Genomic DNA, 13083 nt, shown 5'->3' with positions numbered 1-13083 from the left:
TGAATCCCACTCCATATGGTAAGCCCCCCACAGCAGCCCATAAGCTGTGAATGTGGCCAGACCCCACAGCCAGTCAGACTAAGGGTCAATACCATCCACTAACATGCCAACAGCAATCAAGGCTCAACTATAACAGGAGGGCACACATAACACACACAAGGGACACTCTTACAGCACCTGGAGCTTGTAAACAGAAAGACTGTGACAGGGCCCCATAGAGTACCTACTACATAAGGCCACCCAGCCAAGACTGGAAGACATTGCAGATCTGCCTAATACATACAAGCAAACACAGAGAGACAGTGAAAATGTGGAAACAAAGAAATGTGTCCCAAATGAAAGAACAGAAGAAAAATCCAGAAAAAGAACTAAACAAAATGGAGGCAAATAAAATGTGAACCAGATACACAGTTCAAAACAGTGGTTATAAGTATGATCAATGATCATAGTGAGAACTTCAACAAAAAAGACAGCAAGCATTAAAAAAGGACGTAGAAACCATGAAAAAGAGCCAATCAGAACTGAAATGAAGAATGCAACAGAAAGAAACACTAGCAGACTAGATAAAGCAGAGGATCGAATCAGTGATTTGAAAGATAAGGTAGCAGAAAACACTTAATCGGAACAGCAAAAAGAAAAAATAATTTTTAAAAATGAGGACAGTTTGAGAGACCTCTGGGGCAACATCAATCATAACAACAGTCTCATCAAAGAGGTACCAGAAGGAGAAGAGAGAAAGCAAGGGATTTAGAACGTATTTGAAGAAATAATGATGGAAAACTTTCCTAACCTGGGGAAGAAAATACACATACAAGTCCAGGAAGCACAGAGAATCCCTAATAGGATGAACCCAAACAGGTTCACACCAAGACACATTATAATTAAAATGGCAAAGTTTAAAGACAAAGAGAGAATCATAAAAGCAGCAAAAGAAAGGCAACTCATAACTTATAAGGGAGGTCCCATAAGATTGCCAGCTGATTTCTCAACAGAAACTTTGCAGGCTACAAGGGATTGGCACGAAATATTCAACATTGTGATGGAAAACAAGGACCTACAAACAAGACTACTCTACCCTGCAAGGCTAGCATTTAAAAATCAAAGGACAGATAAAGAGCTTCCCAGACAAGAAAAAGCGAAAGGAGCTCATCACCACCAAACCAGTATGACAAGGAATATTAGAGGGACTTCTTTAAGATGGAACAAAAAAATCAAAATTAGGAATACTAAAATGGAAATAGCTACATATCTATCAACAATTACTTTCAATGTAAATGGATTAAATGCCCCAATCAAAAAACATAGGAGGGCTGAATGGATAAAAAAACAAGACCCTTACATCTGCTGCCCACAAGAGACTCACTTCAGATTGAAAGACATACAGTAAGAAAGTAAAGGGATGGAAAAAGACATTTCATGAAAATTGAAATGAAAAGACACAAGAACAGCTGGGGTAGCAATACTTATACCAGACAAAATAAGACTTTAAAATAAAGGCTATAAGAAAAGACAAAGAAGGATACAGTAATCCCACTTCAGGGTATTTATCTGAAGAAATAAAATGGTACTTTGCTGGGATGTGTGCATCCGTATGTTCATTGCAGCATTGTTTACAACGGCCAAGATGTGGAAGCAGTCTGGGTGTCTGTCAATGGAAGAATGGATAGAGGATGTGGTACATATATACAATGGAATATTGCTCAGCCATGGAAGGGAATGGGTTCTTGCCATCTGCAGTGGCTTGGATGGACATGGAGAGTACCGTGCTGAGTGGAATGTCAGAGAGAGAAGACAGATGCAATGTGATTTTACTTTATGTGAAATCTAGGGAACAAAATAAACAAACAAAACAGAAACAAACTCATAAATACAGAAAATATTTTGATGGTTGCCAGATGGGAGGGGGTTGAGGGTGTGGGTGAAAAAAGGGGAAGGATAAAGAAGTACAAATTAGTTGTTACAAAGTAGTTATGGGTATGTAGGGTATAGCATAAGGAATGCAGTCAATAATATTGTAATAACTATGTATGGTGTCAGATGGGTACTAGATTTGTTCGGGTGATAGATGGGAGGAAGTTGGGAGTCAGGGTGAAAAAGGTAAAGGGATTAAGAAGTACAAATTGGTGTTACAAAATAGATATGGGGATGTAAAAAATAGAGAATATAGTCAATAATATGGTAATAACTATGTACAGTGCTAGGTGGGGCATCACTTCTTAGATTATATAAATGTCTAACCACTATGCTGTGTATCTGAAATTGATATAAAATAATATTGAATGTCAACTGTAATTGAAAAATTAAAAAGGGGGGAATGTTGAATGGGAATAAGAGGTCCTAATTTCCAGGTACAAAACAAACAAGCCATGGGGATGTAATGTACAGCATAGAGAATATAGTCAATAATTTTGTGATAACATGGTACAGTGTTGGATGGTTGCTGAACTTATCATGGTGATCACTTGTTTAGGTATATAAATGTTGAATAACTCTGGTGTATGCCTGAAACTAATATAATATTGTTATGTTAGCTATATTTTTAATAAAAACCTTAAAAACAAACAAAAACAAACAAACAAAAAACAAAAGCAATTATATACTTTCTTTAGCAGACAACAGAGTAGAGTTACTGAGCTACCTGCACTAAGAACTATTTTAATTATATTTTATGGTAACCTAAGAACGATTTTAAATGTTCCTGAAGAACATTATGCTTCTAAGTTCCTGTATGAAGAAAAAAATTTCTTTTCTGAAGAAAATGAATTTACTAATTATGAAGTTAAATACTGGCCCATGTTGCTTCAAGTAAATTTAAAATAAAATAGTAACAAGAAAGACCTACCGTTTTTTCCTTCTCAAATTTCATGGTTAAAAAAACACCTAAAAAACGAAAAAAAAAACCAACAACCCAGCACCCAATAGGAAGCTCATGTGGTTAGTGCTCCTTGTCAGCCTCAATGCCTTTGCCAGGGGTTTCTGACCAGGTAGTAAGCTTACTGATTGACTCTGTGGTTACTGGTTTAGGGGTAAATGTGGTTTTAGTTTGTTCCCAATTGGTGTCTCTCAAACTGAACACTTATGCTCTGGATTCTAACATCTCAAGGCTACACAGTCCTTCACTTTTGAAATGCACTCCTCAAATTTTACATGGAAAAATTAATGTTGGTGTTAATTTGAGAAGACAGTGTAAATGCCCCCGTTTTCATATTTCCACCCAGACCAGTGCTATGCCCTAGAAATTTCTGTGATGATCAATGCATTCTACATCTTCCTTGTCCCACTTGGTAGTCAATAGCCACATGTGGCTGTTGAGCACTTGAATTGTGGCCAGTGCAACTGAGAAACGGAATTGAATATTTTGTCTAATTTTGATTCATTTAAATGTGAATAGCCGCATGTAGCTGGTGACTATTGCATTAGGTAGCACAGATCCAGATTATTTTACGTTTTTGGTAGTACTTTGATAAAATTGATCAAATTTTAATAAACTGCTCATTGCAGCCATAAAAATGTTTTTCATACTTTCAATGAGTACCATTACACTATATGATAATCACTTGGATATATCCTGTTGTAACTGTCTACTCCTCTTTATTTGTCCTACAAATATATTCTGAGAGCCTAACAATCTCTAGACCTCACATTAATCCCTGGAGATAAGATGGCCAACAAAATGTGCACAGTTTAAAATCTAGTATGAAAGAGGCGATTGGAAAACAGCTTCCAAAGAACTTTGATGGGGACAACTGAACAGATTATGACTGAAATACAAGAAAAGATCTAGCACAAGTTTCAGGGCAGTTCAAGGATGGCTATCTAAAAGTATAAATTGGATCTGACTTGAATGAATGATAAAGAAAAGCCAAGAAAGGCCAGTAAGGAACATTGAAGACAAAACAGATACCGTTTGGAGAAGCTGAGGGATATAAACATGTTTAGGAGACTCAAGTAATAGGATGGGAGTGGTGGGAGGAGGTTGGCTGGAGGGAAATAACAAAAGGTAAGGTTGGAGAGGAAGGGAAACACAGGGGCCAGATCATGCATGGCCTTGTGTGCAACCTTAAGGAGGAAGAGCCCTCGAGGGGCCTTGTTTATGCCTGTGTGTCCAAGCATTCCATGGCACATAGCACGTCAGGAGTTCAGCCAATCTTTGCTCAGTGAACACAAGAACGAATGAAAATTCAACCAATAATCAAACAAGCAAATGTGCTTTTTCTTTTAAAGTATCTGTGTGTAAATCCATCCATAAGGCATACCTAAAAATAATTTTATATATCTGTATTTTTATAAGTAAAAACTTAAAACCTATTTAATTGGTTTAGCTATAAGGAGAGCTCAAGTTAAAATATATACATTTTCATAGTTTACACCTCCTCCCAAATTTTGTAATGCAGAGTTTGTAAAGGAAGTCCTCTTCCATTATTTGCTGCATTTGCTTTTCAACAAAAATGGCACTAACCAGTTTTTACCAAACTATGCAGAGGTAGTTAGCTTACTGATAACCTGTGGTATCACTGTGAAACAATAAAGTTTATAATCTATTTTAAGGCCTTTCCAGTCCCAGTTCAGGCCTTAATTGATACTGTGTAAGAACACATTTTGCTAGAACAAACTACTCTTCGATGTTTTTAAATTCAAATAGGATTCAGGTGACAGAAAATAAAATTTCATGTAAATATCATCTTTTACTCTCCCCATCACTCCCCTTGCCCACACTCTTCTTGCCCAGTTTTGCATTAAAAAAAAAAAAAGTAATCCTCTACTGTCTCAGGATAAAAGTTTTTTTCTGCAGGAGTCACATCTATGTTTTTGACTTCCTAGAAAATAGCAGAGGACCTCATGCTTTACTCCCCTTCCACACTTAGTCACTTGACGACTGACCCAAACTGGATGAATAGCTCCATAGAATCACTGCATCACAAAGAGGGTGACAGGGTCCCTCCCATGTGACACTCCCATATGGGTTCTGTGGTTAGAAAACACGTGCTGGAATTGAAGGTAACCTGTCTGGGACTTCTGGGACTCCAAGGATCACCTGAAACGATCTGGTTATCAACCACCTTTTTGAATACAAGTTTTGATAAATTGTTTAGCTTATGCCTTCCTTTCAGTAGCTTGTACTCCTTTGCCCTCTAATTATTCCTAAACTGATTTTTGTATGTTTTACATCCTTAACAAGAATGCCTAGCTTCTGCTGGCACTTGCTAAATTGTTGCTAAGTGAAGGAATGGCCTAGAAGCATGTCCTGTGGGATCTGTGTTCTTTAGGTCACCCTGATGTGCTCAACACCACATCTTCTTTCAGGAATGGAGCCCAATGTCAACTGTAAGGGTAGGAAGGCAGCTAACAGAACCAGGAGTGGAGCTAGACAGTTGGAAGACATTAAGTTCCTTAATATCATCAGCATCCCTATTGAATTTCAATGGCCTCATAAACTAGCATTTTGGGTAAATATCCAGTATGCTTGTCACAGAGTTAAATAAAATGGACTTTCTTCAAAGAAAATGCTTTTAATACCATAATTGTTTTTTTTAAAACCAATGGATTAAAAATTTAACACATTTGCTAAATCTAGCATATTTATATATTGTATCTAAACAGATATTCAAGCTGCATTATAATATAATAATAATAAAAAAACTCCCTCAGTCTAAGTCTTTGTAAGTCTTTGTGCCATTGTAACAGTAGTGCTAATTATCAAGCGAAGACATGATAATTACGCAGAGCTTTTTTGCTAAAAGAAGGAAATCTTTTTCAACACCCACGCACTGTACAATTTCCTATGACCCTGTAACACTACTCTGGTATGGCCCAGAAATTTATATTTCAGTTTAAATGCCGGGAATCATATTATTTCTCTCTCCCCATCAATCTTTTTTTCTTATGAGTAAACTGTTTTCAGAGGGTTAAGGGAGAGAGGTAATGGTCCAAATGGGAAATATAAAACTAATGACCCTTCGTGAAACATATTATGCTCCTCATTAAACTTACTCAGTTAAATGTATTCCATTAAATTAAAATAAATAGGATTTAAAATTTTACCCAGGAGTAGTAAACTACCTGAACTCTCAACTTCGTGTTAGATCCATTCCAAGAACAGATTCCTCAAGTCCCCGATGTATCACAGGTTTTTTAGCCTCTAACACAATTTATGTCTTAGTGCTGCAGAGGTTTTCAAACTTGGTGTGCATAAAAATTATTGGGGAACCTGTTATACATGCGGATTCCCACTCAGATCCCCTCTTCTCCACCAAGAATGCCAAGCATACTGGTTTCAATGAACAGCACTTTGAAAAAGGCTCCATGTGGAGGTGCTGTAAATCTCATCGAGCTTAGGGGATCCCACTTTACTTCTTTCTCCATCATCTCTGTTATTCCTAAAGTGTGGAAAAGGCAAGTAGGTGAAGAATATGTGATTCAGGTAATTGAGCAGGGCAGAGTCACACATGTTAGACTTATAACTTGTTACTTTCATCCAAAGAATCAAGCCATGGAATCTTTAGATTTGGCCGAGCAGCTCCCTAACGTCTTTTTCAGAGATTCAGAACTATACTCTATTGATGTTAAATCCAAGATAGAACTGCTGCTTTATGCTCTTTTAAAAATATTGGAGAGGGGATGGTAGATGAGGGTTAATGCAATCAAATACATGGTGATGCTGGGTGGTGAACACACAATGCGATGACACAGAGATGATGTATTATAGAATTGTACACCTGAAACCTATGTAACTTGACTAACCACTGTCACCCCAATAAACTTTAATTTAAAAAAATATTGCTTTTTAAGGAATTATGTTGTGAAGCAAGATTGTGCAAGACAAAGGTTCAAATGCCAGCTCTCTGATTTTCAACCCAGTGTTCTTCTGATGGCCTGTAAAGAAGTCTGGCTCAGATACCCATCTGTCCAAGAATATGAAAGTCTTTACAGAATGTGAAGTTTTAAGGTTTCTTTAAGTCAGCTAGGATATTGTTAACCAAAACCCTCATTAGATGAGTTTTCTAGACTATAAACTCCTTTAAGAGAGTAGATTTTCAAAGTCAACAAATTTTCAACTAGTTAAATATGGTTCTACCGCATTTTACATCATGTTAAAAACTGGAACAGTTCAAGTCGAATAACAAATTCCAACTCAAATTCTTTTGTTACCCTGAAATGTTTGTTGTAATGATTTTGGTAATGGGATGCAGTTTTGAATATACAGTTGTTCTGTGTTTGGAACTTATATTAAATGTATACAAGCATGCATAGACAGGCAGATAGATAGACAGATAGACAGACAGACAGACAGACACACACACACACACACACACATACACACACACGAAAGTACCTATGAAATTGGACAACTGATTAGTGATGTTCACAATCTTTCTTTAAATTTTTTCACATTTACACGTGTACATGAAATGTACATGAATAAAATACTATCTGAAATACATAATAGGCAAATTTTATAAATGATCTTAAATTTCAAGATCAAGGCAAGCGCACAATTAAAATCAATAGTCAATGAAAACCTAAAATGACATGCAGTAATGCAAATCTGAAAGTATTTTAAACACATACCACATTAGGTCTCATTATAATTCACTTTTTTTCTCTCTGAAATTATTTGCTTGGCCTTGCTAGGCAAAGATTAAAAAACAAAAACTTTAAAAACGGATTAGCACAATACTTTAAAAAACCTTCCAAATAAAAGCAAAGAAATGAGAGCTAGTCTTAGACAATTATAACAAACCAAGGGAAGATGGATGTGAAAGCAGATTAATTTGATCAGGAATAGTACTAGATTTTTTTCATAATGTGGAACCAGTCTAAGCAATGGCAAGAATGACTTATAATCTGGCAAACTAGCTCTAACTACATATTTTTGAAACACTAATTGTTTTTCATTCCTAGGAAAGCAGACACAATCTAGGAGATGATGAGTAGCTAGGTGGGGAAAATACACAGATGGGAATAGTCCTCAATATCCCTCTTTCTTTTTGGTTTAGTATTCATTGCTTGTGAAGGGTACTTGTAAGGCAACAACATTAAAGTAGGATACATGCAAGAAGCATTTAAAATTGTATGGCAATGATGATTATGTTAACAAATCTAAAACATTTTTTGAGCTTTAATGTGATGCTTATCTATATTTGGCACAATAAAACAATGTTTTAAATCTGACTTTAGTAAAAGATTGAACTAACATTTAGAAATTTGTTTTCTTCAGATTTCTGATTCCATGTATATTAACAGTTTCCACTGCTATATTAAACCACATAATTTTCAGGAAAAACATTTCTAAGAGAATAAATGTCTTTTATTCTTTCAGCAAAAATTCATTAGGGAAAATTAATTAGAAAGAAGAGACATAAAATAAAAAAGTAAAGTGTAAGGTTGGGGTTAGCTCATTTCAAAATTTTTTTTTCCTTTGACTATGCTGGGAAACTCCTCTGTATTAAAAGAAATCATAAGTCATCTAAAATGGGGGTGAGCTGTCCCCTGGCCACAGTTCCCAATTCTGGTGTCCTGACATAGCCGTCGACAATAATGACTCACGAAGGATGAGGCCAATACTTTGACACCGGTGCCTGAATTCTGGCAAGGACCCGATTTATGATTTACACTGTCCCTATTATCATGTCATTCTAATTTGCATTTTGAGGGAGAAAGGGTTGAGTATTAGTTGGGGTGATAGCCCTGGGTACAACTGTGGGAATATGAACATCTTAGCAAAAGGAAGGGTGTGCTCGTGAGTATACGTGTGTGGGGAAAGGAGGGGTCCAAACGACCCGTGGCTCCGCTGAAGTTTGGGGTCACCAACCATGCATGCACGCTCACCTCCACGATGTCTGAGTTCGTCCGGCTCTCATGTGGCTCGTTGTATTCCGTGTATTTAAGCAACACCTTGTCCATGTCAGTGCTGGCGTACTGGAACAGCTTGTTGGTGCTGTTGAAGATGATCAGAGCGATCTCACAGTCACACAGCACGCTCAGCTCATAGGCCTTCTTCATTAACCCAAATTTCCTCTTCGTAAATGTCACCTGAAAAAACGAAAGCATGCAAGTTTTTTAAAGAAAAATGAAATCATACTTTTTTTTTAAAAAAAAACAGTACTTTTTTTTCCTTTGTAAAACAAAGTGTGCCGTTGTCAGAATCCTTGGGCACTAACACATTTGGAAAGAAAGCAAATAAATCTAAAACTAATTTCTGCTCAGAATTTCAAAATGTGTGATTTCTAGCTTGTTGCTGAATGTGAAACTGTAAATGCCAGATTTAATGTTGGAAATTTTAATGAAGGTGACCAGGATACTGTTCATGTTTCTTTGAACAATTTAAGATTAAAAAAATTAATTTCAGCATGTCTAACCTTTTTCCATTATAATTAAGTTTGGAGCTTTTTTTTTGTTTTTTGACCACTTGAACACTGGACATGACACTATAAACACAGCATTTTAAATCTGTGTTCAAAAATTCTTAAAATTGCTTAGATCATGCCATTTTATTTAAAACAACTGAAGGGATATGACTGACTATGCTTTCAGACAGTGTTGTATTCTGTTTTCTAGAAATCCAGTGGGGAATTGGGAAGTACTTTAGTTATAATGCCGTTAGGGTTTTGGTTTCATTCTTCTGTGTATCTTTCTTCCTCTCCCAGGCCAGACACTGTACTGTTATCTATGCCTTTTCCTCTTTTTAATCTAATCTATTACCAAGTCCCATAATTCCTTCCCTCAAAATGTTTCTCAGGTTCACACTTTCTTGTCTATTTCCCAGGCGGCTCTATCGTTCACGTCCTTATCAGCTTCCTGTCCTAGATGATCTCCCTGTCTGGAATCATTCCCTCCTCAATTCATCCCAATCTTAAAAACCTCATTCTTTGCACTGCCTTTCTCTTGATGGGCCCTCTGTAACAGCTCCCTTTCTCTGGCTTCAAATACTTCCTGCCAATGCTACCAAATGCAAACATATATTCCACGATTCCCAATTTCAGTCCTCTTTTGATTAAACTCTAGTTTGCCCACCCAAAATCATGTACATATTTAATTATAAGCCCTTATATATGGCCCGGTGTTTCCCAGCAGGTCTTCTGTAGAATATCATTTCCACAAAATACTCCTTTATGGAAAAAGTTCAATGGCTCAAGACATTTGGGAAATGAGGCACACTGGTATATTAAAAGCTGAGAAACCTTTAAGCGATGTTTAACCTGCTTTCCCAACCTACTGCTGACAGAACATTTGTTTCTTTTGTTTATTTATTTTGAGGAGCACTTACTATCATTTTTCAGAACTAAGTTTTTGAGGCATATACTCTGGGAAATGCTGACTAACTTGATTTATTAATAGTTATTATTTTCAAAGGGAATGATATTTACTTTTTTTCCCCTCTCACGTTCAAATTCAACCCATCTAGCAGAGGCCAGTTCAGTTTTATCTACTACCTATTTGTGTGTAATTCCTAAATCTAGATTACCACTCCTTCTCTTTCTCTTCGTCTCCAGACACCCAATGGAGGTCCTCCAGTGCTAACTAAGTCTTATCTCTGAATGTCCTAGGAATCTCAACACCCCTTAAGCTCAAACTCATTATCTTCACCCTCAAATCTGCTCTCCCTCCCAGATTCCCCATCTCCTCATAAACTCAGCCACCCAAACTAGAGACGTCAGAGTGCACTCTGAATCCCTCTGTCCTACACCCCTAAATAAACGTGTTGACAGGAACTGTGGACTAGCAGACACACAAGCTGGCCTCCTGGTCTCTTCATTCCTCCACACTATTGTTAATACCTATTGTTTTACTCATCACCCTTTATTTTTCCTTAATAGCACCTGTCATATTTTACAATTTGTATATTTCTGTGTGATTATTTGTTTAATGTCTGTCTCTTCCACTACAGTGCATGTTCCTCAAGGGCACCTGCCATTTTTAATTTTGCTCACTGCTGTACCCCCAGTGCCAAGAATGGCAGACACAGATGGGCATGTGGTAAAGATATCTAGTACAAAAACTAAATAGGGAAAACTATTACGTGAAGTTTTTAGAAATATCAAATTGATTATGTTATATAAAATTATGTGACAGATTTTTCCCATGAATGTTTTAGCGATTCATAAATAGAACTTTTAAAAAGAAAAATCTATACTTAATAATTATATTGTTTTATCATATTTGTATTGAAGGCAGCATGGTAGAAAAGGAAGGACATGGGGCTGAGATTCACAGGACCCTGGATTTCAAAGCTGAATCTGCTATTTACTAGTCATGAGGAATTCACTTAACTTCTTTGAGTTTGATTATTTCTGTTTGATTTTTCACCTGTAAAATTCAAAGAACACCTACTCTTAGCATTGCTGTGAGGATTATATAAAACAACGTATGTACAGTACCAAGCATTGTGCTGCAAGTGGAAGCTCAATAAATTTTAGTTCCCATTCCTTTCTAAGATGACTTACAAGAAAAGAAGAACTTACAAAATATGTCTTGGTGAGTTGAAGAGACTACTAATTAAGGCTATCTGAGAATCTTACTATTCCTGATCGAAAGATAAAGCTGAACTATGGAATCCCGACTGATCATTCTTTGGAAAATAGCATTTAGGTATTTACCAGCCCACATAGCTAGTCAATATGTACTCAGATATGTTATTTACGTTTCAACTTGGACAATTTTTCATTGTAATAATTGCCAATGTCTCACCTTCTATTTTATGTTTTTAATTGTTTTACTAAAGTGCTTCTAATAAAATATAGCTAGTGTTTTATTTTCATATTTGATTATTGTATTAGTTCAGAAAATGTTTTATTCTGGTTCATTCAGATGAGTCATAATCAGTATTAAGGATGAACTAAATAAAACTGTCATTTTGGAATGGATAAAAAAGCATAATCATCAATTATGTAGATTTACACAAAATGTCTCTTAATATTTCCTTTAGATGCAATTTAGTTATGCAAATAAACCTGCACATTGAAATAGGCTACAGAGTAGCTTCAATACACAAGGCACTGATCCAAAATACTTTCCTATATCTAAAACCACTTGTAATCAGACTTTCATGACCACAAACTGTAGGTGGAATGTCTCAATACGGTATGGTTTCTGTTATACTCAAACCTCAGAATTTAGCACGTTACGACACTTACCATCAAAGTACGTTTCAGCACAGAAATATCATTAAAACCACTATTTGTGTTTACTTTTAGGTACTCCTCAACTTTTGTGTAACCAACTAGGCTTCTGGATAATGCATACTTATTTAATAATACCTGTCAAAAAGTCAATGCGTGTAGCTTCTTTTCATTAAAACTGCAAACTGAAATGATGACTATATTAAAGCATTTAAAAAAATATCTTCAAAATCTACTCTTAATTGCTCTAAATTTAATTCTGTACTATGTTCATATTCTTCACAGCATACTCAAAATGCATTTTATAATGCTTTTTCTCATTGTTCATAGATAGATAAAATTGTTTTTAAGCATTAAGCTTTCTAAAGAGATGTGGGATATTACTCTTTGTTTAAAACATGCCACTCAATGACAGATTGCAATTCAGAGCTTTTATACTTAAATATAATAATGTATTGTAATGATTACATTTTTCATAACGTGACAATAGTTTGAAATGGGGACAAGTCCATTTCTATTTCAGTAACACATTTTGAACCTTAGGTGAGAAGGAAAACTGTTTTTACAGTAGTTTGGCAAAGAGATGCTCTTCTAAACGCTATTGGAGTGTTTACACCAATCATGGTACACTGAGAGGAGAATAAAGTCAGTATTATTTAAGTGAGCACTAGAACTTGAAATTTAGTTTTCAGAATTAAAGAGACTTAATATGTAATATATGCATGGAAAGCAAAATGACTCTGGTTAAATATTAACCATTTAATGTTCTTTCTTTACCCCTGCAAACAACCCTACATATAACGATGATGTTGTATTAAGGTATTTCAATATTAAGTTTTACAGCAACCTCCAATTTAAATCCTAGCATGAGGGCAGTCATCATAACATTTCATATTGACAAGTACTTTAAAACATACTAGGTATGCATCAGGAATTGAACTTAGAATTTGAAATTGAGAAAAGG

General features: G+C 35.9%; 1 protein-coding gene across 50 annotated transcripts in view; it reads right to left on the bottom strand.

The window, feature by feature from the left end:
- The window catches only part of MEF2C (myocyte enhancer factor 2C), a 165015-nt gene that overhangs the window by 66730 nt on the left and 85202 nt on the right, over positions 1-13083 (bottom strand). For all 50 annotated transcript variants that reach the window (XM_081054186.1, XM_081054150.1, XM_081054181.1 and 47 more), the window contains one exon: positions 8830-9033. In XM_081054186.1, the coding sequence (XP_080910312.1) occupies positions 8830-9033 (204 nt within the window). The remainder of the gene's footprint in view (positions 1-8829; positions 9034-13083) is intronic.

The sequence above is a fragment of the Rhinolophus hipposideros genome (assembly GCF_964194185.1).
Source record: "Rhinolophus hipposideros genome assembly, chromosome: 7".
Taxonomy (NCBI): Eukaryota; Metazoa; Chordata; class Mammalia; order Chiroptera; family Rhinolophidae; genus Rhinolophus; species Rhinolophus hipposideros.
This window is presented reverse-complemented; position numbering and strand designations above follow the sequence as displayed.